Source organism: Drosophila ananassae, chromosome 2L (assembly GCF_017639315.1).
Source record: "Drosophila ananassae strain 14024-0371.13 chromosome 2L, ASM1763931v2, whole genome shotgun sequence".
Lineage (NCBI taxonomy): Eukaryota > Metazoa > Arthropoda > Insecta > Diptera > Drosophilidae > Drosophila > Drosophila ananassae.
This window is the reverse complement of record NC_057927.1, coordinates 8,303,492-8,330,246: the sequence shown is the minus strand read 5'-3', so window position 1 is coordinate 8,330,246 and position 26,755 is coordinate 8,303,492. Positions and strand designations below refer to the sequence as shown.

The 26,755-nt window shown below is 44.5% G+C and overlaps 1 protein-coding gene across 3 annotated transcripts in view; it reads right to left on the bottom strand.

Moving 5' to 3' along the window:
- LOC6500791 (ETS-like protein pointed) overlaps window positions 1-26,755 on the bottom strand; it is a 50,256-nt gene that overhangs the window by 7,912 nt on the left and 15,589 nt on the right. For 2 of the 3 annotated variants that reach the window (XM_014911240.2, XM_032449526.1), the window contains exons 4-6: window positions 12,953-13,069; window positions 12,464-12,667; window positions 11,660-11,884 (exon numbers count right to left, since the gene is read on the bottom strand). In XM_014911240.2, coding sequence (XP_014766726.1) covers window positions 11,660-11,884; window positions 12,464-12,667; window positions 12,953-13,069 — 546 coding nt within the window. Of the gene's footprint in view, window positions 1-11,659; window positions 11,885-12,463; window positions 12,668-12,952; window positions 13,070-13,153; window positions 13,996-26,755 lie in introns of those variants that run through there. The other variant, XM_014911239.3, reaches the window with a different exon arrangement.

The following is a 26,755-nucleotide window of genomic DNA, read 5'->3' as shown; positions in this document are numbered from 1 at the left end:
ACATAAATAAATAAACTGTTAGGCTGGAAAACGGAAGGAAATCGTAAACACAGGCCAGTGCCAGTAGTTGTTGCTGATGTTTTGACACGCATACTATCATAATTACACCTGCCCCGTCCCCGTGATTTTCTTCATCTTCTTCTTCTTCTGCTGCCCACTGCCCACCTGTTCTAGCGGGAGAATACTGAAGTCTTCTGCTGAAGCTGCTGCTTCCGTGCAGGGGGCCAAGAATAATATCAATTTTCTATGTAAACCCAGCTCCATTCTGGCATTCTGCGGCTGCAATTTCAGGTTCAGGTTCGAGAATACCTGCATTTTGACAACAAAATAAACAGATGCAACGGCAGCGGTCTCTGAAGAGCCTTGCCTTGATTGTTGGGAGCTGTAAACAACACACACTATATATCCAAACAACAACAATAATCATAATAACGCTCTGGATACTCTGGATGCGTTTCACAGCTCCTTTCGGCTGGCAGAAGGAGAGAGCGGAAATGAAACCAGATACTTTGATAGCAACGCATGTGGCACAGCCCCAGCACCAGCACCAGCCTTGCAACTGGAGTTGCAACTGGAAGAAGGGAGGAGGAAGCTGGGAGCTAGCAAATCGAGTTCCACATCCAATACACATGTATTGATATGCACTTATCGATCTTGATTAAGCAAAACGCTGCCAAGTGCTCTCGATCTTGATTTGTATCTTCTTAGATTGCTGAAGTAGGATATGATCCTGCAGTTCCCAAAGATGTCATTGATCTGCATCTAGATACAAATCCATCAAAAGGCCGTCTGAAAGCCGAGAAGTTTATAGTTTATCTACTTGTTCATCCACTGCCTGGTGACTTTTGTGCGAAAATGAGACACTATCTGATGGGTAGCGGAAATCGGAGCTCAGAGATCAGGGAGACAGGTGTATCTTGGATCGATTTTAGATCGAATTCGGGAGATGGAAAATTAGCTAAAGAAGCTGGGAAAATGTATCTACAAGATATGTATTGGAGGCTAAGTAATATATTCAGGGAGCTGGTTAAGTGATTTAATTCAAAAATCATAAAGCGAGGGATTCCCTCTGGTTCGAACCAAACCGGAAATGACTGCCCATTGAGGGATCTTCAATCAGAACTCCTTCCAGTCAAGGATCTTCGTTTTCTTTGTCAGATGGACTGCTGGGCAAACAGTTGGCCAGAACAGAGAGTGACTCGCTAAATGGCTCATTTATGGCCGATTCCCACTGCGCCCCGAAATGTGGCATGCGGTCACCTCCGCTCCTCCGAAGCAACATTGCTGCCAGAGTACCGCAAAGCCCAAACGAATGAACCTGAACTCTGTATATGAGAGGGCGAGGGTTAGCAGCGGGGGTGGGTAACCAGCGGAGGTTGCCGAGCAACTCAAGCGGCTGACATTTAGAGAATTCTGCACCTGTCCGACTATCACCATGCCAACAAAAGCAACAACAGTACAAGATACAAAAACTGCGTGCGTCGTCAGCAGTTCGGACAGCGACAACATGTGTGCTATATAGCCCTATATAGTGTAGCCCCGATGCCAGACAGAGAGGGGAGAGGGAGGCCAGAAAGGGACAGAGCAGAGCCAGAGCCAGAGCCAGAGCCAGAGCCAGAGCCAGAGGCGGAGGCGGAGGCGAAGGCGGCCAGGAGGGCTCTACCCGGGACAACTGTTGTGCTCGGCTGCTCTTTAAATTATATTTTTTTTAATTTTTTTTCATTCAATAGCACAGAGAATACAAAGTGATCAAAGTTTAAGATCAAAATCTAAAATATATAACCATATTTTCACCGTTATCTTTTGAACTTGTATCTCATATGAGGTTACTTAAGTTTCTTGGAATTTTAAAAATGATTTCAGAGCATTATTTTTTGAGAAAAGTATACTTGAAAGTGACTTAAAGGTTAGTTTTTGAGAAACTTTATTTTTTAAATAAATATAAGACTTATTTTTTCTGAGTGTAATTATTCCAGGGTCAGATCTGTGCTCACTTACAGATATATCGCCCACACAATATCCGAGTGTGAGAAACTGCAGGCAGCCTGTGTCCTTCTTCCCTTTTTCCCAGTTCCTTCTACCTTCCTTGTTCCTTGTTCCTTGCCGGTCCTTGTTGCCGGTCCTCCCCCCACTACTCCCTATCTGGTGTTTACCCCCGAGGCGAACAAGATGCAGTCAAGCGATATTGGGATATTAGAATGCCCCGGCCCGATCTCGAGGAGAAGAAAGCGATCTCGAGCTACCTGCCGGGCCACTTTGGGCCTTTTTGCCTAATTTACTTGTGCCTGGGTCCTCGGAGTGGCATTGTTGCAGGACCGGAGCTGTTTTCATTCATAAAAACTGAAATCTCTGGGCTGGGATGAGGATTCTCAAGGTGCATCGATACGGAACTAAAGGAAGTAAATTACCGGATGTTGTCTACTCATTTGCTTGTTGTTCTTTTTTGCCGTCTTGGCCATTCATTCATTTCGTATTCCTTTGCTTTGATTCATCGGAATGTCCTGGGGCCTCGGCCTTTGTCGACGACCTTGCTGCTCCTGCTGCTGCTGCTTGTTGCTCATTTCGTCCTTTTTGTGTTATCCTATTTGTTTTTGTGTCGTTTTTCATTTGAAACCGAAACCAAAACGAAAACGAACAAAGTGAAATGAATGCAAGCCAATAAAACATTTTGCCAATCCCAGGGGTACACTTTGGGGAGTGTTCTGGCAGGGTTTATAATTGCACACCTCCTACTCCCACTCCCACTCTTGCTCCTGCCCCTCCTCGTATGCAATGAGTTTTTAATTGCCATCAACTCTAGTCAGTTGAGAGGAAATGCAACTTCCCACGACTAACTTGTTTATAGTTTTGTACTATTTCTCCTTTTTTTTTTTTTTTGATAAATTACACAACAAATGCCTGGCTACAATGTTCCAGCTCATTGCGCAGTAATGTCTCGTTAAAGGACACGTACAGGTCCTTTCCCGCGAGGGTGGAGAGCGTGGGAGAGCTGGGAGATAGAGTGAGGGTGGGTGGCGTTTATCAAGAGGCATGTATTTTTATTATTTTTATTGCTTCATGGGTCATGTAACTCTCCAAATAGAACATGGAAAATTATGAAAAAACAAAAACATTCAGGAGATTGTGATGATAAAAATGTGGAAATTGTTGTTTAATTAACTTTTTGATTGAAAAGTAATTGAGTTAGAGGTACTATTTAGTTGTATGTGCCATTTTTTATTGAAGAGCCACCCAACCTCTCAAGGTGTTGCTAGAATTTTCATCTTTCTTATCTGAATGGCGACTCTGGATGGGGCGGGTGACTTACAGATACTTACTAGAGGGACTATGCAAATAGAGTAGAAACCTCTCGGGCAAACAACTAAGAAACAAGGGCGCTGCCACAACAACAACAACAACAACAACAGAAACAACAAAAACAATATCAACAAATCAGCTGCGCAAGCGCACAGATCAAAAGACCCACAAGCCGACACATCCAACAGGCAACAGGCCAGTTTTAAATACAAAAAAATAAAACAAAAAAAAAATTTCAAAAAGCGAGACGAGCGGCTCGACACTTAAAAAATGGCAAGAAGAAGATGGGCCATGGGCAGGTGAGCCAGGTGAGGCAGGGGGGGGGGCTTTACAAAAATTAAAGCCAAAAGCAAGCTGAAAATTCAAATTTATTTACACTTTGACGCATTTAAAACAAAGAGAGCGAGCGGAGAAACAAAAACCACAAAAAACATAAAATAACGAAAAGGAGAACAGCCCAATGTAGACAAATAAATGACAGAAAAGAGCGACAACAAAAACAATGGCTATAACGATGTGAAAATTAAATGAAAATGAATAAAAGGGAGTCGCCACAGCAAGCTAGGTAGAGTGGGGGGAGCGATGGGGGCAAGTCCCAAGTCCCAAACTGATAACAATCTCAAAAAAACAGCAACTAGCAGTCGGAGACTGGGAGACTGAGAAATGTTCAAGTTTTGCACACCACAGTCCCGGAATTTACGAGTTCGAGCCCAATTGCATTAGCTTGGGGAGAAATGAGAATTTTCCCACGTTTCGGGCGAACTAGGCCCGCTCAGGTGTTTGAGTCGGACAAATTATTGCCACAAACGGCAGGACACACAACGGCAGGTCCTTGCACGGTGGTTGCATCCACTGATAGGCATCGCACCACCATCCTGCAGTACCTGCACCCTTATCCCCTGCACTAACTAGCTGCTGGAATTTTGCTCAACCCGTATTACACAAGGAAATAAAATATAATATTTCTTTCTACTCTTTCTATCACTAAACTAGTAAGTAGTAAACTTTCTCTCAGTGCATGCACCCTTATGATATATTCACTCCACGATTTGTTGCATTTCCCAATTGCATTTCTATATAATTTTGATATTTACCTTCAGAGGCACAAGTGTTATGGTTCTATTGTTAGTTCCCAAGGTTTTGGGTCACTAGCGCTATGCGGGATCACGGGACAATGGGTGGTTCAGGGACTACTAGTATGTTTCAGGGTCTGTCTCCCCTGCCTGGGATTTATCTGGGCCCTCAAGTGTTTGTTTGTTGACTCTGGCATCGTAATGCCCGTGTTGAGGTTTGTCAAGTGGAGAGCGACATGACCGGAAGTAGTTGCAAGGGTCCAGGATATTATTCCAAGTTCGGGGCTGGGAAAAGGTTTCTGGCTTTCTGCATTTCTGGCTGAAAGGCTAGAAATGTGAAAAGCCAAGTTTTCCCATCAAACTGTCTGTTTTCGCGACTCTGGCAGCTACATTTTCCCATCAATCGCACCTGATTGCCCCGAAAAGTGAAAACAAATCTTCAACACAATTCAATTAGCGCACACGCAGCCGCAAAAATCAAAAAGCCAAAAACTGAAAACCAAAAACCAAAAATTGTTAATGAAAATTGCAGAGCCCCCTCCCGACCATCCTCTATGAGCCGCTAAGTAAATAAACACGAATTGCATCGCCTCAGAGGCGGAAAAAAAAAGAAATGAAAAGCTGATGGAAAACGCCTCAAAGCGGAAATATGCAAGGAAATTGCCAAGGCGCTGACGGCGGACTAATCGATGGTAGCTGAAGGATGCCAAAGGTTAGAAGGATATTTCGGGGCAACGGAAATTGTGGCAACAAAATGTCCTCACGACCGAAAGCCAAAATCAAATTACCTCCACAAGACAGAGAGACAGAGAAAACAGAGCAGATCCTGGGACTTGATTTCATCAGAGTTATTAATTTCAGCGTTGAAATTTGCTTTAATAATATAATTAATGTCCGAAAGAGCCGGGTGAACCGGTCGGGGCAAGGGACGACCACTACGCCGAGAGGGCCAGAAGGCGAACAAAAAACGCAGCCTCACATCCGGTCAGCGTTTTGTCGCCACTCGCCGTCTCTCTCATGTGAACTCTTTTCGAAAAGGCAACGAAATAAATAAAATTACAACAACTATGATAAAAAAAAAAAGAAGGTAAACCAAATTACAGGCCACCAGAGGAGGTGGAGGGGAGAGTGTCTTGGCAGATTGTCTGCAAATCTAAAACAAGTTACAGTTCATTCATGGGTTCATTTCATTCATTTGATTCATTCATTTGATTCAGTCGAGAGCCAACCGGCTCTGGATTTCGATTGAGGCTCTGAATCAGATGCCGATTTAGATCCAATACTCCCATTCATAGGCCAGCCGGACAGCCGGCCAGCCGGCCAGCGGATGTTGGCTCAGTTCTTTACATGATTTGATTTTATTTATTTGTTTCGTTTGTTTGCCGTTTGTTGCGAGTTAATAATTATAAATTGGCGTCCGTTGGTTGGGCAACTGGCAACTGGCTCTGTCTTGGCACAGACTCGCCACAGATACATAGATACATTTGTATCTGAGTGTGTGGGCTTGGGGAGGCTGTCTGTCTATTTCTCCATTTTGTCGTTTGGCTTTTTTGTTTGCCTAATTCTTAATGATGCATAAAGTGCTTCGCTGCGGAGCTGGCTGGCTTGGGGAACACAGTTTTGAAAGTTGATTGCAAATTAATTGCCAACTGTGTGTTGGGGCAGCCTAGGGTTAAGAATGGCCAATATCTTCAGTGATTATGATCTAATTTCCAAGCCACTACTATACATACTATATATAGTCTGGAATATTAACCCCTGATTTCCAGTTCAAGGTAGAACGCCAACCCATCTGGCCTCTGTAGACATATATCATTGTGGACTATATGGCCCCCATTTGCATCTCGAATCAAATACAATTCGTCTCTTTCATTTTCACGTTTCGTTCATTGCCTTTTCGGGCCTCCAGTCCCTCCCCAACACCCCATACTATTAGCGGCTTTGCATTATACAAATTTAATGTTTAATTTTTTTATTTCTCCCCCTACACTCCAGCACTCCAGCACTGACACTGGGCTGTTGCTACTCTTGCCAGCGTTCTTTGTTTTAGATGAACTCGACCGTAACGCTTTTCTATGGCGTAAATTTACATCTACGTACGTAACGAAATAAAAAACACTAACAAAAACAGAACAGAACAGAGCCGAACTGAACTGAAAAGTGGAGAGTTCGAGGAGACGACGCCGTCGACAGGCAGCAACAATAGTTGCTGTTGTTGGCCCCCTCGATGTGCCGGCAGCAACATCACATCAGCAACAGCAACATCGCGGCCTGGCCTGGAATCCCATTTGAATTTTTCACTCGTACTCGCAGTATTAGAACCAATGTCGGTTGGCTGATTCGGATTCGGATTCGGATTCGGATGAATATGGTAATAAATTAAACGAAATCCGCGTAACTCTGCCCCGGAGCAGTGGTGCGGTATGGTGTGGGGTTAAATAAGTGTATGCACCACCTCGCAAGAATGATATGGTGGTGTTATGCAAGCCACTCACCGGACCAACCGCAGAATGCACCAAACTGGAGGGCAGACTACAAAAATACCTAGTATAAAGGCCTCTACTAAGCATAAAGAGTATCTTGATCAAAAACTGACTAAAAACCAGGGTGAAAAATAGCAGAAAACGTTGACTTTTCACAGCTCTTTGCGCTCTGCCACCCACCCTTTACCCCTCATATTCTCAGACCCTCCTTCTTCACCCACACTGGAAAAAAAACAAGAACTCCCCAGATCAGCAACCATTATGGAAGCACCAAGCTCCAGTAGCAGTTGCTCGGAGCAGCGAACCGCGCAGGCGCGTAGTCCGAAAACTCCCAACTCGACTCGAGCGTCGACTATGTTAATTAGTGACAATGTGATTTCTGGCCCTGAAGGCGATGGGCCTCCACCCTCGCCCTCGCCCCCGCTAGTGCCACTGCCACGCCCTCCCCCTACATCAGAATGGAGAATGATTAATTTGCTGGCTATGAAAGCGGACTTCAAGCTGAAGTGGGTTGCCTTAAAGTCCGCTAAATGCTATAATAATATGCTTCTTTTCCTACGATTTTTATGACTCTACTACCATGGTTCTTCTGGTTCTTCTGCCTCGACTTCTTCACTTGTAAAACAATGGCGTTGAAATTAAAAATGAAATTCCAGTTTATGACCTTAACAAATTCGCAATCAACATAATTCCCCATGTTATGACTCTTTAGGCTTTATGTTGCGTATCGAAACAGATTTCTTTAACCCAAAAAAAGTCAGTTCTTATTGTCAGTTCTGGTCCGGTGCGGCGGCAGTTAGTGGGAGGTGCAAACTATCTTGCGTTAATGGCCGAATTTAGCGTAATTAATATATATGGAGAGTCCGGGGTACAGCCCGAGGTGATCATGTTTCCCACTCGGCCTCACATTGTATGGTAATTGGTTTTGGGGGTTTTTTTTTTCTGAAAATTGGGTGTGTTCAGCTCCTCCCGGCGGGTATCTAATTTCATCCAAGTGGCTTCCCGATAATTCCGCGCTTTTTCCATAATTTTGCTAAAGTATAATTATGCGCTTCGCGGATTCCAGGGAACTGTAAAATTGCTTCGACGGTATATGGGATTTTTATGTGGAGTAAGGAAAAATAATGGAATGGCAGCCTGACAAATGAAAGTGAAAATAGTAACCTCGGCAGTGTCTGGCACATGTCTGTCTTGGCGAGAACCGGAGAGATTGTCATTCCATTGTCATTTTCAAAGCCAACAAACTGTAACGCAGGGAGATACACTCAATCCGAGAGATACAACAAACTGTCATAGGCGAGAAGTCGGACGAGACTCTCTGCCAAGTCGGATGGATCTACAAGTCAAATGTGCATTAAATGTGTCATTCTGTGAGGCAACCAACTAAGAAGAGGTTGAAACAGTTCTATGGTCGGTTGATCGGTTGGATCGTCATCATGAGAACCGTAATGATAATGATAATGATAATGATGATGACGATGATGAATCAACAGCCACCAGAGCCAAGAGGCAAGAGGCAACAATGGCAACTCTTCAAGCTTGGACAAACATTTCACGCATCAGGCATTTTATTATGTAGAAATAAAAAAAAAGAAAAACTGAAACAGAAACAGAAAACAACATCAGTTGTCAGAGAAATAAAAGCAAATACGAATACTAACTTCATGAATGGCAAATCATAGAATAGGAACAGCAACAACAATCGGTAATTTTCGCAAATCTAAATTCGGTGGAACAATGGCGAGGCGAGAGAGACTGGAAATGGATGTGGAATTTTCACCACAGACCCCCATCCGCACAGAGGCTCCAGATACCTCCAGAGAGGTAAATAAACTTGATTTCTTGGGTTTCATTAAGGGTTCGTTCGCATAATGACATCATACAGCCATGCCAGCCAGCCAGCCTGGTCTTCGGGGGCATAAAACCAAAAAACAAATCAAACTTGAACAGAGATATATGGCATAGTCCCAGCAGAACAATGAATGAAGAGGAGCCTCTGAAAAAAAAAAACCAACCAAAAAAGCAATTTTGCGTGCAAATATCTAAGATACACTAGCCTAGATATGCTCTCAACCAAAACATTGAAAGACCCTGGTCATGATGGGGTATACCTACCTTCTACACGTATGAACAATCATGCATCTAACTCGCATATGTATCTGCGAGGCTATTGTATCAAAATCGAGGCAAAAATTGATTGAAAGCGAATGAAAATGCTTTCAATATGAGTGCTAGAGAGGGGGGATGCCAAGTTGCCAACTACTAAACTACTAAATTCCAGCTGTGTTAAAGTGCAACACCGTAAATCATTCAACTACCAAGCCGAAGAGTCTCCTCCCCCCGAGTCTCGACCGACGAATCTTCCTCGAAGTGATGATGAAACTTTGAAACATTTTCAGCTTTTTTGCGCTTCGATGATTTTGCTTGTAGGTGTTGCACTTGGAGCAGGGGCGGGGGGCCAGGGGCGGACTAGTGGGAGGGTCAAATTAAAAGAAGACTATACCGACCGACTGAGACTATAAAACAAAGACTCAGTTCGTTGGCCATAGCAAAAGTGAAGCGTGTTCATGACACTGTTTTATTATTTGGAGATTTGGAAACTCGTTCGCCAAAGGCATGAACTTGATTCTTAATGTGTATAATTAATCATAATTTGTTTTTAGTTTTAATGAGTGACTTTTAAGGCCTGTCCGTGAAGGTTTCTGCCTCTGTTTCTGCAACTGCCTCCGAACGGCAATCACACGCACCTGGATGCCATAAACCTGGAGCTCACCCAGCTGCATAATTGCGGTGGCTCTTAAGGGGAACCTCCTTATGGGAACCGGGTTAAAAGTGTCAACAAGTCACGCCATTCCGGGAATCATCATCATCATCCTGCCGGGGTCAATCAATTTTTCACACACACACTCACTCCGGGCACACAGTGTGCCCCCAGAAAGCCACGGCAGCCACTCGACGATATATGCAAATGATCGGCAGGGAAAACATCAATAATATGCAAATGCAGCAAATTAATGACTGACAAAAAGACAATCGAAACGAATTAAGAAAAGCAGCCCACAAAACACACAGACTAAGGAGGGAGTGAGCCTCCGATCCGATCCGATCCGAGTCGCATAATTTCCCCAGATGCGGGCCGGACCGGTAGAGAGAGATGGTGGAGGGGGCCCCCAGCTTAGTTCTGTCAGACATCGGCTTATCCACAAGATAATAACAATGATGACAACAGGGGCTGGCTACTTCCAGCAACACAACACACAACAGAAATGCATAAATGATTGAATCAAATTGAAGTCCAGAAACAGTGACCACACTCTGACACTGACATGGATTTGGATTTGGTTTTGTTTTTGGTTTGGACCCCGCAGATTAGCCTTCAGCCCGCAGAGTGTCCTGGGAAGTCCTAATGCTGGAGGTAGAGTGTTCCAAAAATCTTCCAAATGTATTTCAAACTCTAAAGTGTTCACCGTTTTGATTGTTTCATTAGTCTGCCGCCGAGGGGGATATGGAAATTGTTCAACTTTTATGGTCATAATGTGTCAAAGACCATAAATTCAATTAATTTATTTTATGGCGACAGGAGTGGGCAATGGCCAGAGACTGCCAGAGTATGATCTGGAGCTCCGTGCCGGGAGGAGGCCCAGCCAGTTGATTAATAATACAAACTTGTGGCGCTCACTACATCATCTTGACACTGCAACTTCGAAGACAAAAAGATGCACAATGCAGTGCCTGATGAAGTCTCCGCGGCTGCGGCTGCTGTGTTCCAATTTGTACGGCGACGCATTAAATAAATGTATCTCAATCTCAAGCTGTGCCCCGGCGTCCCGGACTCCCCGCCCCGCTCCGCCCCGCTTCCAAATATGTAAACAATTTAAATAGATATTTAGATGGGCTGCCTACGCTGGCGCCAAGCTCACACGGGCAGTCGGCTTGCTATTTGTTTTAAAATTTAATTTCCGTTTCAATTTCACATAAATAAATTAAAATCACAAAATATAACTCGAGATGGCATCGGATGGTTTCCCAAACAAAGTCAAAACACACTGCTTGCATATCATGCCATAAAGCATGATCCGAGACAGAAACTACACTACACACTCCGCTCCGAGCAGTATCTGTGCAAATGAATTGTTTAATTTGAATTTAATTATGGATGGCGGGCTCTTGATTTAGAGCCTCGCGCCGGATGCACTAAACATATGCCAAATAATCGAGGCGGGGAATGTCCAATAAACAAAACTGATCGCTTAATGAGCCATCCAATATCCACCATCCATCTTGCACCGATTGCTCGATTTTCAAAACAAATCGATTACATGAGCTCGGGCTGTAATTTTCATTCATTTACCCGATCGACTGGCAAACAAATTTCTCGTAATTCTTCGGAGGATAGTATTTTTCAGCGAAAGAAAGGCTTATCAATCTTCGGGCTGAAATTGTATCTTTATTGTTCCATTCGTAGATTGATTATTTTCGGATCGTGATCAACATTTATGAATGAATTAAAATGGGGAAGTTATAAACTCTATTGCTTGATAGGAAAAATCAGAATAGAAATTGCAAAATATACATTTACGGATATGAATTCTGAATAAAAGTAATTGAACTTTGAAGTTCACACCTTTACTTCGTTAATAAAGGAATACCTATTCCCAAAATAGAGCTCATTAGAATACAAAATACTTTGAAAATTCAGTTTAGAAACCCTTACAAAAATCTAATATTTGAATCAGAAATCCTTTCATCCTTTCATTCTCCAAAAAACCCATTTGTCAATCTGAAAGAAAAGTATCTTTTGCTTACCGTTGTGGGCGAGGGCGGCGGGCGTGGCTGGGTGGAAATTGCTCTTATCACTGTTCGCCGGCCCCGTCACAAAATCCATGGACAGCCGGCTGTTGCTGCTGTTGACTTGGGCGGGTGGCTCGGTGGGGTAGCTGGCAACCTGGTGGTCCGATCCACAGACCGAGGCCGTGGTGGCCGACTCAAAGGAGTTGCCGTGCACAATGTCCTCATTTGGTTTCTCGCAATCTGGTTGGGGAGTGGGTGGATTGGGTGGAGTGGAGGAAAATAAAATCGAATTAGTTGCGCAAAAATACTAATCATGTTTACCCAAACTAAGAGCTTTCCAAACTCAATAAATTGTTAACAAAAAAGTCAAATTCCCTTATTTTTTAAGGCTTTTTTAAAAGTAAATACACTAAGAGGCCGTCTTTAGTATTAAATTAAAGAAAATATTTAATAATTTAAGTTTAGATATTATTTTCAAAATACCTATAGCTTATTTAATAGAAAGAGTAACCCTTATAGAGCTCCTCAAATTTGTTTTTTTTGCGTGCAGCCGCCACTTCCGACCTCGACGTTAAATCGAATTCCAACTCTGGACAGGAAGCGTCAACAGGACGAAAAAAAAGAAGGAGAAAGTTGGAAGGGAAAGCTCAACAGGTCAGATAACCGGTTGGAGCTCCACCCCCGTAACTCGCTGACTTTGTTAGACGGGCTTCCGTTTTTGGGTTTCGGTTTGCAGGTAAATTTTGTTAGTGGCGCCCACAACCCTTCCACAAGACCCTTGGCTTCCAGGTCACGTTCCAGTCCGTCTAGCGCACTCACCTTTCTGGAGGATGTCCAGGTGCTCCCACAAAATGTCGCCGGTGAAGGGCGGCGTGATGGCCAGAAACTTCTCCTTGCCGAGATCGACCATGGCGCGGCCCTTCATCTTGTAGAAGGGGTCCAGGTTCATGGAGACCAGCGAGAACTCGTTCTTGGCCCAGTTGAGCCAGTAGATGACATGCTCCTCCGTCCACTCACGGGGATCTGTGAGGAATACAAAGTGGATGCACACAAATGTACATGAAAATGGGAATGGAAATATGGATATATGGATGGATATATGGATATAGAGATGGAAATTAATCGTTTTCTAATGCCACTCGCACTGGGGCGAGTCAATTAGGCGTGGGAGCGCAATACGTTATTGCTGTGGGAAACTATTAATATTCATCAGAAGAACTCCAATTGATTCTTCATGGCTAGTTTGGATGGGAGTTCCATCTGGTGATGGGTCGAGGGACAAAATAGATATATTAAAAGTAGACCCACCTTTGGTTATGTTACAGTTTTGGACCTCCTTCTCCCAGGAGGCAAAGGAGGCCTTGAGCACCTCGTTGACCTTGCGATTGGTGCCTGGGGTGAGGGGTGGCAAGGCGGTGGGTACATCTGGAAGATACAAAATCCAAGAAATAGATTAGACAAGTGCTTGGAGGGGTTATCTAAGCCTGAAAGAACTTTAGGACGGCCAACCTTTAAGCTTGTGGGGGTGGTTGGTGGAGAGCTGCTGCAGCTTCTGGGCCTTGAGGTGGAACTTGCTGGAGAAGCTGTGGTAGTTGTTGTTCAGGAAGGTGGAGGGGTGGTGGTTGTAGTTGGCCGATCGCAGAGGCGGCAGCATGCGACTGTCGTTCCAATCGATCCACTCATTGGTCATAGTCTGGCAGTCGAAGCCGTATGTATTTCAACCAATTAAGCCGTTTCTGGCCAACGAATTTGTTTACGCACTGGGTGTCAGAAGTCAAACAGGGGTGGAGTGGGATGGACCGCTCAATTGATTCTAATTGATTGGTGAGGCACAATCTTGACCCCTTGGGGGGGGGGGAGGGAGATCACGAGTGAAAGTCGCGACCCTTTCACGCGGCGACGGCTCGCCGATTGATAAGTTGAGATACAAATGTATCTTTCACTCGAGACACCACAGCACACCACACACACGCACACTCCGAGCAAGGCTGGGTGCAATTGTCGAGCCTTAATTGTGGTAATTAAACGTTAATTGCATATATCACAGCCGCAAGTAACCATTTACGGATTACGGATTGTCAACATTGGCGGAGTGATTGGCAAACGAGTTTTTTTTTTTTTTTTGTTTCAGCACAGGCACTACAGATTTCTGTTCTCCAGATTTATTTAAATTTCAGTTTTTTGTTTTGCGTTTTGCAGTCGGCGCGGAACGGAAAATAACTTTGTAATTCCGTTCGTCGTACGTTCTGTGTATCTATCGGATTGCTGGATTGGATTTGTGAAGCCAAACTGAAACGAAACGATCGTGTCCGTAGCTGCATATCCTAAGCAGTGAAGCGAGCGGGAGAGAGACGGAGAGCACGGCCCGGAGAGAGTATCTGTGTGGCTGGGAGAGCGCAACAAGTGGAAACGGAACTCGTAAATCTCCGGCAGGCGGCGGTGGAACGGAATGGAATGGAATTCATTCATAAAACGGAACAAGTGTGCCCACGTGTGTGTGTGTGTGAGTGCTCTCTTGTTTGGAACGGAAACGGCCATCATCGGAGAAGCAGCAAGAACAACAATAACTACAGCGAGTAAAACAACAAAACGCAGCCAGGTTGTTTGTTTAGCCGAGAGAAGGCAAAAGGCAAAGAAAAAACAAAAAAAAAAACGCACAACAAAAAAAATTAAGCAAAGGAGATAAAGTGCTCGCGTAGCAAACGCAAATAGGGAAAAAATACACACATATACAATATATGTATGTATATTAGCAACAGGTGATAACAGCGGATAACAGGTGCAAAAAAAAAGAAAAAGTGGAGAAAGAAAGTCTGAAACAGTCCCAAAAATATGCTGCTGCAGTTCCATAATTTTTTAGCCAGATTGTTGCGCACATATGGCAAATCTACTCAAGTTTCTTCCCCTCACACAGATACAAACACACACACACACACACACACTAATAGATAGCCAGGCAGACAGGCAATTTATGAATGAATTTCTTGTGTTGCCTCACACGCGCATTCGCCTGAAAAGAAACTCCAGACAAATTGACAACAACAAAGGCTGCAACAACAACAACAAAGGGGAAAAGGAAGAAGACACCGATATCTTGTAGTAAGGGAACGCTTCGCATTTCGTAGATACAATACCTCAAACAGTGATCACCGCTGCAGTCGCTGTCGCTGTCGGCGTCGCTGCTGACGTCGGCTGCTTCCGCTGCTTCCGTTCGATGTATCGAACACCAAATGCAAGCGATAAGAGAGAGAGAGGGCTAGAGAGAGAGATGGGGCGCTGTGAGGAGAGGAGACTATGAGATAAAGCTATTATTATGATGACTGCGCCGCGTCCAGGTAAATTTATGAATGGAAACGAAACGAAACATTGACTCCGCCGCGGCCCATGAATGAATTGAAATTACGTGTGACGGCGACAGACGGACAAGCGGACAGACGGACAAGCGGACACACGGACAGAGAGGGACGGGAGGGAGATCATTTGGTCATTATCACAAAACCGCATAATCGGCGACAAATGCAGGGGGAAACCCTATGGGCTTTGGCATTATCTTCAACTGGGACACCGGAAAAAATACTCCACTCTCCGAGAAGAATTCTTCAAATGCCAGTTAGAAGACAATCTCTATTTATAAACAAACTGAAGCTATATAAAAAATTTCCATTCAAATATACCCGAGGGCATAACAACAACACGTTAGAGACTCTATCTATCTTTAGGCGATATTTTGGCCCAAACGTAATTACTTTAGACCGATTTAAGCCTCGGAAGATTTGTTTTGCAACCGCGGGACACGCGTTTAAAATTTATCATTCATAAGAAAGTCTGCGCTTTGGGGGAGGATCAAAAAGTAATTACTTAGACTAGGGCGGCCCCACTCATGTCTAGGTAATAGGCCAGTTTAAAAATATACTAATCATCCCAATTTGGCACAATTTTTCCACTATCTGAGCACTCCAAGTACAAGGTCGTGCCTTGTACCAAAATATTGTTTTCTGTGTAGAATCTGGTCCCAAGGTGGGCTCTGCGTGTCGAAGAAATTACTTCTCATAGCTGGCTTGGCCATATGGGTTTAGGCCCTGTTCGTATTTGGCATTGCATACATATGTATTATAACAATTATTATGACTTGTAGTCGTAGAAGTAGTCGACTCCGAAGCACTCCGAAGCACTTCAAAGCGCAGCACTTACAACTCGAAATTACAAAACGTCTGTGCGTGCTTGAAATTCATTATGCGAGCGATCCGAGTGGAAGAGGCCTGGCCACACACAGAGGATCGGATCGGATCCAGAGCCCAGAGCCCTTGCCAAGCTCATTGTGCGATGCGGTTGGTAATCATATGAGGTGTTCATTGTTCACTCCTCCCGGCCAGCTTTTTGCAGCTCCTATGTACTCCTACTTGGAAATGGGTCAATCATTGGCCACCAGAGGCCCCCATCCGTCTGTCTGCTGTCTTCTTAGTGCACGAGATGGATCCATCCACGTCACGCCGGCTTACTTCCCACCTGGGGGGCCGTAGATTAATTCTAGTTATGATTTCGGATGGAAACATTATCCGGGTGCCTCGACTCTATTTGCTAATTAAGTTGGTTTTTAAGTTTCTCAATTGAATAGTTTCTGTTTGGAATGGTATGAGTTTTGATTTAGAAAAGGATGTGAAACACATTTAAGTTTCCGCTTCATCTAAAAATATTTCTCAGAAGTTTTAATTACTCACATGGATTATCCATCCAGAGCTAAGCTTTACTTATCTGGCAGAGAGTTTTCCTGGCTGGACCAGTTACTCAGTCGCAGGGTCTATGCTCTGGCAGTCACGTAGACCTCTGGCTATCCGGAAAGGAAGTCGTAGCATTAGAAGCAACGATCCCTGGGACGAAACTCAGTCCCCAGCCACCAAGCTTTTATACTTTTTTTTTAATAGAGCTCAGACTTTTCTTATCTGGGGAACTGGGTGGGTGGGTGCCATTTCGACTCGTGCCACTTAGTGTGGAGTGAGTAATTAGCCGGTTTCGGACGAGAACCTGGCCAGAACCTTATCGCACTTCCAAGAAATCTACGTCTTGAAGGAGGCAAGCCTAGCAAAAATTTATTGGAGCAGGTTATTTTTAAACTTATTACTCGTTATCAGCTGGCAGTGATAAGGCCAGCACGGAGCAGCGAATGTTTTCGTGAAAGTTTTCATTCATAAATACTTTAGGGGCTGCCTCGGTAGATCCGTAGTACTTACTTCCTCTTGAGTGTGAAAAATACCATTTTATTTCCGTTTCCGTTTATGATCAGATCGCTATCGCAGTATCGACTCAAATCAAATGCAATTGAGGCACAATTTCTGTTCATTCAGGTGAACGTGCAACAAGCTGACTAAATTGCAGAGAGGAAAATATGGAGAGTCTTCTGCTTCCAAATGGCTAAAGTGAGTGTGAACATTCCCCTGTTTTGTCGAGTGTAACAAAAGCCAAAAGGCAAACACAGAAACTTTGCCAAACAGGCAACCACAAAGGCAGCGAACAACATTATTAAGTATTTGCCATTGACTTCCGGTCGTTAGATATTTCATTACCAACTTCGACTCATCGACTCTAGCTATTGAGTTCTATCGCCTGGGCGGTCTTGGGAGTCTCCACTCCCGATGCCCGATGCCCGATGGGCGGAGGTAATTACTGAGGAAAAACAAAATGTATATATAGTGCCAGCGATAGTAGGTCCTGGCCAGGACTCTTTTGAACGTCCTTTGACATGCATTCGAAGCTCAAAACGATTCGCGCCTCGGGGCCAAACAAGGCAACTAATTTGATTGAAATCAAGCCAACTCGACTGGGCCAGACATCTGTATATACATATATCCACTATATACTATATACTCTATATGTGCAGATGTACTGCATGCTTGATAAACGCTTCTCATTTAGTGCCTGAATCGTAAAGTCAATAAAAGGGGCGTCCAGAGAGGAATTAAATAAATACAAATTCAAACAGCAGCAAAAATGTGACAAGTTCTTGGAAAATATTGTGAACTCAAGTAGCGAGGAGGAGGAGGAAAATTAAAATAAAAGGATATCAGACTAGCCAATACCCTCTATCCAGTCATTATTTTTATGGTATGGAGTGGTCTAAACAGAACAGAGCTTTTCTTTCCTTAAAACCTGACATTTCCTCGAACTCCCACCCATTGGCAGTTTTAGTTTCCTTAATATCGGAGGAAAGATATCTCAAATTCTCGATAAAAAATTATAAAAAGAGAATGGAGGACTGGAAATTATATTGAAAGCAAATAAATCAAATAATGTTCAGCCAAATTACGACAAAATACACATTCGAGTATAAATAAATATGTATGCATGACAGGAGGTTGGGGTCTGCGGGTCTGGGGTCTGGGGGTCTGGTCGGAGCTTGGTGGTGGTGCCCCCAAAAGGGGGAGGTGGCACGCTTGTGTGTGTGCCAGTGTGTGTGTGTGAGTGGGGAGTTTTCGATATAAAAATAATTGCAGGAATTGTGTGAGTTGTGTCGACGACGACGTCGTTCAAAAACGGCGAAAGAAAATGCAGAGTGGAAAAAGACGATCGGCGACCAAGTTCAGTTTCTTCTTGTTGCAGCTGAACCAGCAAAAGTGGCAGGCAGGCTAGGGCAGGGGGGAGGGTATAGGGGGGGCGGGGCAAGTGTAAAAAAAAAAAGAGAAGTGTGCACTGGCTAACAAGAAGAAGACGAAGGGAGATGCGACCCTGGAAACGTCTACAGAAAGAAAGAACCGAGGAGTTGTCGTACGAAACTTACTACACCGGAAATATAAAATTACACACTCAACACTTAAATGGTGTGTGCGTGTGGTGGAGAGAGTGTGTGTGTGACTGTGTGTTGCATGCTGCAGCTGAGATTCGATGCGTTGCACGTATCCGACTCTGCCACCGTTCTTCCAGGCAACCGGCAACAGGGTGCAAAGCGATCGAACCCAATTTGAGCGATTCCCCATCTCATCCGAAGGAAAAGAAAATTAATTGCCCAATTTCGGACGTAGGTAGCCCAGTCTCCCAGGGCCAAGGGTTGGGGGTAAGGGAGGGAGACCTTCCACCGACACTCAATGGACATGAAAAGTGTTGCACCTCAGGTGTGTTCAATAATTATGGGAATATTTATTTAGCCAACTGCACGAGAGATGATGTCTGGAGGTCTGGAGGTCTGGAGCGGACCTGGGAGCAAGTGCCCATCAAGCGGATTATATTTATGGGGATTAGGGGTGCAAATTAGGGGAGGATTATCCTCAAATCGAGAGGGGATTAGTAATAAATATAGACTTATATCTAAGTCCATATAGCACTCCACTTACCTCCTCCCTGAGGAGCCATGGAATTCGCAGAAATCCAATTTCCCACGCACTTGAACTTGAATTGTTCGCTGTGTTATTTTGACAGATTTCAATACGAGTCCGCATGCAAACATATAATAAAGTGCTCTGCGCTTAATGGGCCACAAAAAAAAGACTCAAGTTACACGAGAGACTGGCGAGACTGGGGCAGAAAGCTCTAAGGACTCGAGACACCAACAATGAGTCTGCGTCCTGCAGCTCCTACCTGCTAATGATCCTCGAAAGACACATACCCTCTGGGCTGCCCGGCTGGGGTCATGCCCGACTTGTGGAGTCCTTCTTAAGCACTCAGCGGGGATCAAGGACTCTGCTCGCTTGGCGTCTGGCGTGGGAAAATCGGGGCCGGGATTTGCGCTTCTTTTATTATTATTTTTTGGCAGAAATATTTCTCAAGCCGCGCCGAGATCTTGTCTCCCCCTTTCGATAATTTTTCAGCAAGGGGACTGCGACTTGGGATTGGGGTTTCTTTTTTTTTTTTTGGTTGTTTTGGAGTGAGCTTAGTCACCTTTGTGGACAGGTAGTCCAGGTAATCGAACGATTTCTGATAACAAAGGCAACCCGCTGTCTAGCAGCCCTCGTAGAGTCAGACAGCTTGACCCTCGGGAACAGATATATACTTCTATAGAAGCTATATGGCGAATGACAACTGGGGAGTGATCGTGACTCAAGGGCAGTAGAGTAGGAGGTTTTAGGAAACCTTTCCTTCCAAGGGCTCCCCTTCTGGGAGGAGGAGGACTGTCTTCAAATTGGCTTCTTTCAATTTTAATTTCATTCAATTAGTCCATTAGCCCATGGAAATCTCACACAACAGAACAGAACCGATTCACAATGCCTCGGGCTTTTAATTGTTCTCTAAATTGATGGTGGGCGGACACGAACGCGGACGCGGACAGACACTTGTCTAATTGCATTTATTCATAATAATGATAAATCAGCATTCATAGTTGGCTTCTGGATTCGTGGCGACTAAATTGAATGAGCTACTGGGGGTTCAAGACTTTCATCGTCTTCCACGAAGATTCTGAGCATAGAAACTGCATTTCCCAGAACTCAGGCATTCTTGGCCCAAAACCTTAAAAGATATATTTCCGACATTACTTTATCGTTCGAAAATTATTCGAGTCGATGGCGAGAAAGCTCCAACTATGTTATGTAGTTGTTTTTCCATCGACACCCAACACAACCCAACAAAAGCCGAGCGGGAAACAAAAACACAAACAGGGGGCCCGCGAAAATGTTTATTTAGCAAACGATCAGCAGGAGAACAGAAATTTATATGGACAGGCCAAAGTCAATCGGTGGAAATCCCCAATAACAATTGCGAGCCATAAAATTGATGATCAAACGAAAACTCTCACATGGGATGGTGCGAAAGAGTAGGGTGATGGTCGGATGAGAGAGACGGCAAGTCGCTGCCAAACGGAACTGAGATCAATCGTCCCACTGTGTGTCCCAGATACAGATACAGATATAACCACTGGCCAGTTGGCTTTGTTCGTTTTTGGCCAAAAGCAAATAAATTCATTTTTAATATGCTCCAAGGAAACGAATTTCAAGGCGGCCGCCAAAACCCAAAAAAAAAGTTGGTGTTTTTCAAAATTTTATGGGTATTTTGTTTCAACAAGAAAAACAACGCCACGGCATTAAAGAACACAAACAGATACAGATACAGATATAGTCTAGCTAGTAGCTACAGATACAGATACGAAAGCTAAGAAAAGCTAAAACAGACAGCGCGGCATTTTCAATTTTCCATTTTCAATTTTCCCTTCCAACTGCAATCGCAACTTCAGCGGAACTTGTCAATGTTTACAAACAAACACCATCCCCCATATAGATATATATTCCTATATTCCCCCCCAGATCCAACCCGATTTATATGTAATTTTTACCTTTTTTTTTGGCACAATAAATTTGAGTTGCAAACATTGTTTATTTTCCGTTTTGGGGGAAAACATCAAACGACAATAAAGGAAAAGCTAATGAAATTTTGAATAGATATCCCACAAAAATCGGTGTTTACGATCGGCCTGGGTTATCTATATGATTCCCCGATTGTTCGTATTCTCCGGCAATTATGAGTTGTACTCTGGGTAGATCAAAGAACTCGGCTTCTTCTGTTTGTTGCCACTGCACTTGGGTGTTGTGGTGGAGGAGTGAGGCTAGTCCCCCACCCCCGAAAAGGTGTGAAATTAAGAGGATCGTGCAACACGCCGCATGCAACGGAAGGCAGAGCCCAATGTCTGATATCAAACAGACTCATTGGCAACTGTTTGAAGTGCAATCGGCGTACGATCAGAGTTCTATATTTATCCCCAGGCCATATCTCTCCGAGAAGATTTCGTTATGAGTAGTTTATGAAAGGAAATGTTTGGGATAGTGATTGCAGATCAGAGGGGATCATCGGGCCCATAAGTTTGGATGGTTTAGGAGGCTTCCTAGTCCACCCATCTTAATCAATAATCCGGCAATAAGCCAGCCAACTAATCACTTGTCGAGCAGGTGTAACAGGGAGGCGATTGATTGATTAATTGACTGGCCAGTGGATCGAGTCTGTCCGCAGCGAAGTCCCATCAAGTCTTTGCCAAAAACTAAACAAAGGCGAAGGAAATCACAAATACTGTCAGTGGAACCGAGTCTGTGGAAGCTGCCAATATATATAAATCTTTATATGCACGGCCATAAATCTCGACAGCCAGTTGGGCAACAACGAAATTTTAATCAACACTCATTAAGTCTACAAGATCGCCGGCAATATAATTAAGAGAAATTAGATTTCCACTGCCACTAGTGCCAGTGCCAGTGCCAGTGCCAGTGCCACTGAGATGATTATGATCATCATCGAAAATTGAATCTTGATCATCAATTCGATGAGATGGACGACCTGTTGGATGAATGGACGGACTCAGCAGCAGATTTTTCGTTCGCTGTTTAACGATTTTGCAATTCAGCTGTCGATCATTTCATTTCATTCATAAAATCTTGCCACGCTCACAGATACACAAACACACGCTGGCATCTAGAGGGGGGCTACAAAAGCGGTTCCATTCACACACTGGGGGAGATCCGTTGATCTGGAAAACTCGCACATCCACATCCACATCGACATCCACATCGACATCCGCACATGGGCCACATCCAGTTTGCCAGTTTGGCCAGTCCACCCGCTCGGATCTCTCACATCTCGGTCCACTACAAACGAAGTGATTAATTCATGTAGTGGCTAGTGGCCAGTGGCGGTGTCCCCCTCCTCATCCTCATCCTCATCCTCATCCTACAGCCTGTGCCATGCCACGGCCCCCTTTGCAACAGTTTTCTCAATGGGAACTGGTTTCGTCAGTTTCAGTTCGCTCAGTTCGGCCGATCGATCGGCCCGGCCCGGCCGTCGCTGCCGTTGTTGATATTGGGGTTTATGTTATTATATTCATCCTCACCTGATCCCCAGCAGCTGCTCATCCGGTCAATGTGAGAAAAAACTAAAAACAAACGCAACAAATCTTGGGAATGGACGAGAAATTAACGAATAGTTGATGCCCTTAAATCAGGGATTAAAAGGGGGTTATGGCTCTCAACCTGCCTCTTAAATAATAGGCTGCTACTATCCTTAATTTATTAAATAAATATTTGTTAATTAAAGTCACAAGTGTATCTAATAGTAATAGTAATAGTACTTCTCTTAGAAGAATCGCATGCAACTTTTTCTTTTCAGGCTTGCAGGAGTTGGAGTTGCACAGCTCTGGGTTTGAAGCTGGAGGAGATTGGAGTTGTAGTTGCAGTTGTAGTTGTAGCTGGAGCTGTAGGGGCTGGGGTAACTGATCAACTGGCCAGATATTGAGGAGAGCTACGCGGGACCGTGCCAAATGAAATGCGAAAGTTGCTGCCCCGGCATCCCGGCACACATCTATCTGACATTCAAATCAGCTTAGAAAACTGCAGCTCCACAGCTCCACAGCTCCAAGTGGTCAAGACCAGGCCCAGGTCCAACCTATTTGCAGCATCCGCAGTGGCAGCAGCAGCAGCAGCAAAGGAAGCAGAGTGGGCTGAGAAAGAAAAACTAAAGCAAACTCTTTTTTTTTTTCGCCCCTTCTGCGGAAGTTTGTCAAGCACGTAAAACAGTTAATGGACACAGGATATGTTTCCGGGCCGAACTAGTTTCTGCGTCTCTACGGTGGGTTTTTGTCTCTGCTTCTCTTTTTAGATGTCTGCACCCATCCAGGCTATTAATTATCAATTTGTTTTAATCAATGAATGTGTAGAAAACTAGTGCCAGAAGAGCCAGAAGCCAGAAACTAGTCCGTATTGGCAACAGTTTTTGACTCGATTATGATGGGGCGCTGATGGCGGGGCCTTAATTGGCTTTTAATTGCTATGGGAAGTTCGGTTTAATATTTTCACAAGTTCCTCCTCTAATCAAATCAGCTTTTTGTGCATAAATTAGGTATGGAGATTCGAGGGGGTCACTCACCTCCCCAGCTAATTAGAGAGAAGTTCCAGAAAATCGGAAATACAGATCGAATCTGGGCTCTGAGACTCTTTCTAATCGGCAGAGTTCAGTGCGATTTGGCAAAAAACAAAGCAGACCTCAACGGGACAACCTTTATCGATTTATATTTTAATGAGAATCGGAAGAAGGAAGGCCGATTAGATTGCGGAGAAATGAAATAAACTTTGGGAATTTGTCAATAAAGATTCCCGCCAACAGGAAGTTCTCCATGATTTTGTGACTTTTTGAAAAGAAAGTTTCCTGTTTCTCAGTGCAGATCAATCAAGCTGGAATTGGCCAAACAGCAATCTCTTCTCACCAATTTGGATTTATGCTCATAAATGGCGACTTAAGCACCCCAACAGCACTGATCTCCCGCCTCTTAATCCAGTTTCTCCTCTTCCAAGTCGTCCAAGTCGCCCAAGTCTTCCAATCTCCATTTAATTTAATTTAACAATATGAATATCAATAATTGAGCTGGCCACAGAATGCCCCTACACGGCTCTAATGAAGCAACGAAAGGAAGCTGCATGGAGTCCAGGGGCGGTGGACAGCAAGGGGGCGTGGCATGGGGGGGGACTTTACATTTTAAAGCTCAAGATAAACACGAACGATCGGATGCCGATCGGATCGGATAAGTTGGGGGACCCCAACTCAGAGCCCAGAAGACCGAACAGCCGAACCACCGAAGATCCGAAGAAGTTGGAGTTGCCGTCGATTGTCGCGGCTTACAACAAACAAAAGCCTCATGCCCCATGCCGCATGCCGCATGCCCCCAGCTCCAGCTCCATCTCCAGCAACGATCGTGTGGAGATGTTCAGGCAGTTGGAGCGTCCAAGAGCGTCCAACAGAAAAATACAGTAGCCGAGCAGTAGCCAGCAAACAAATTACACACAATTCAAACTCCAAACAGAAGATTTCACAGCCGCCACGGCAGAACAACATTATTATCTGCTTTATGTCCAGAACCGAGGCTGGTCGGAGATGGAGTTGGATCTGAAGAGGCTTGGCTCGGCCTGGTGGCGCTTCCAGCGCAGTGGCAGTGGCAGTAGCACCCCACGCTCACCATTTTGAACATCTTCAGCATTCAACGTCCAGAGTTCGGCTTGAACATCTCACCACGATGATGAAGATGCTGCTACCGCTTCTACTTTAATGATGTTGCTTCTTCTGGTGTAACAGCCATGATGATGATGTTGCTGATGCTGATGCTGATGGTGGAGCTGAAGCTGGGGCTGATGATCATGACGACGTTGTAGACATATAAGAACGAATCAACTTGAATGGGACGGACGAGTGTCGTTGCTCGATTGTCGCTGAGCACTGAGAGAAACGGGAGCTAAACTATGAAATAGCATCTACTAGAATATTAAGATTCTAAGAACTAGGTTAGGACTATGCTATAGGATCCATTATGATTTCAAGATCCTCCGAACCTGTTCTTACTTCAAGAAACATCTTTAATAAATTGTTTCCAAGTCTTCTGGCTTATATGCTCCCCAGTGGATAGTTTTCTGGCAGTGTAAGTCTGGCTACTGTTCAATGGGAATGGGATGGATGCCCGGACTGGCCCGGGCCCGGGCTTGGATACGGTGGCTCCGCTGATTCGTTTGCTCGGTTGTTCGGTTGGTTTTTCGGTTAGTAAACCGGATGTTCCTAATCATTGCTAGTTTGCCTCAAATTAAATATGCTTGGTGTGTGCGAGTGCGAGTGCCTGTGCCTTTTGTTTGTGTGGCTGCCATGCAGATAGATTATAGTTTATGCAGACCAGTACCGATACAGATACCAGTCACAGTCACAGTCACAGTCCACTCACACTCGCAAAAGCCAGAAGCCTTCGCCGGACTATCTTGAATCATGAATGAAATTTGTTTTTGCCATTGCGAGCTTTTTTTTTTTATCAGACTGCCAGTCAGGCAGTTCTCTGACGCATCTCTGTACACAAATATCGTATATTATAACTAGGGTTGCTTGTGTTTCTTTTTAGTAGATAACCCCGGGCAGTTCTGGACTCTTGGCAACGGCACATGCCAGTGGAATTTCTGTCTCTATCCAGAATTATTCCCCAAACATTTAATTGATAGATGAGTGACCGCAGCAAACCCATGATCCTCAACATCAATTAGAATAAATTATTATTAGTGGGAATGCAAGCAAATATCACATTTCTTGGCTGTAAAATATTTGATACTCTATTCCCCAATCAACTACCAATAATGTTCTCCAACTTCCAGCTCCGCTCGTAATAGCTTTCACACACTCCAGGGGCAAAGATCAAAAACCCCAAAATAGAACCCCCAAAAGTCGTTATTATCTCCATCGTGTGGTGGCCCAAAGTATCCATTTGGTAGCGGCTTTGAATAAATTAAGACATCGCATCGAATTGAACCGAAATTAAATATGTATCTGAAGCTGTAAAAACATTTTGTCTTGCTTTATGGCTGGGACGTTTTTGGACAAATTTATTTTGGCCATTAATTGATAACCGAATTCCGACAATGGCCCCGAAACGTGTGACGGAAGGCACTTTTGGCCATCCCGCTGAGTGCCAGATGATAAAAGCTGAACTGCTACCAAATGGGGCAAAATATTAATTGTTTCTTAAATAAGATACTCCAAAGACTGGATTGGCGCCACGACAAAGCCCACACGGCATTAACTTAATCGGCTGCTAGTTAATTGTGGGCTATGGGGTGTGGGTATGGGAAGTCCACCATCCAGATCTCGGATGGGGTCACCGCTGATAGGGGAGTCGGAGCTCTCCATAAAGATGCTGGGAGATGCAATTTGTTGCTGGGTAATAAGCCCACGCCAAAGTAAAACAACTGAAACTGGACTTCCCGCCCGGCAGCCTCTCCCTGCTCCATGGTTCGACTTAGCACCTGGCCTCTGGAGCCCTAGGATCCCCATCATGAGGATGCTCAAACTGGACCTGCTCGCCAGCATTTGCATAAGTGCACTGCGAGAAATGGCAGGCCTTCCAGGACAGAGTTCTCAGAGAAATCCAACTATGTTCGCCAAGTGCAGCCCAAAGGTCTGTGGCATTGATCATTAGACTATTTTTAATAGAGAGATACCAGAAACTAAAAAGGGGGAGAATCGCTTGGAGATCCAAGGGGCCCAGGCAAGCCCGTTGACTCCAGGACCCGTGGAGAGTCAACCAGTTTTTATGCTTTAATGCCGCCACAAAAGTGGTTTGGTCAGCTGTTCAAACTGCTACCAACCGACTGAACCAAGCCAGCCCACTCCCCCAAGCTGCCACCCCAC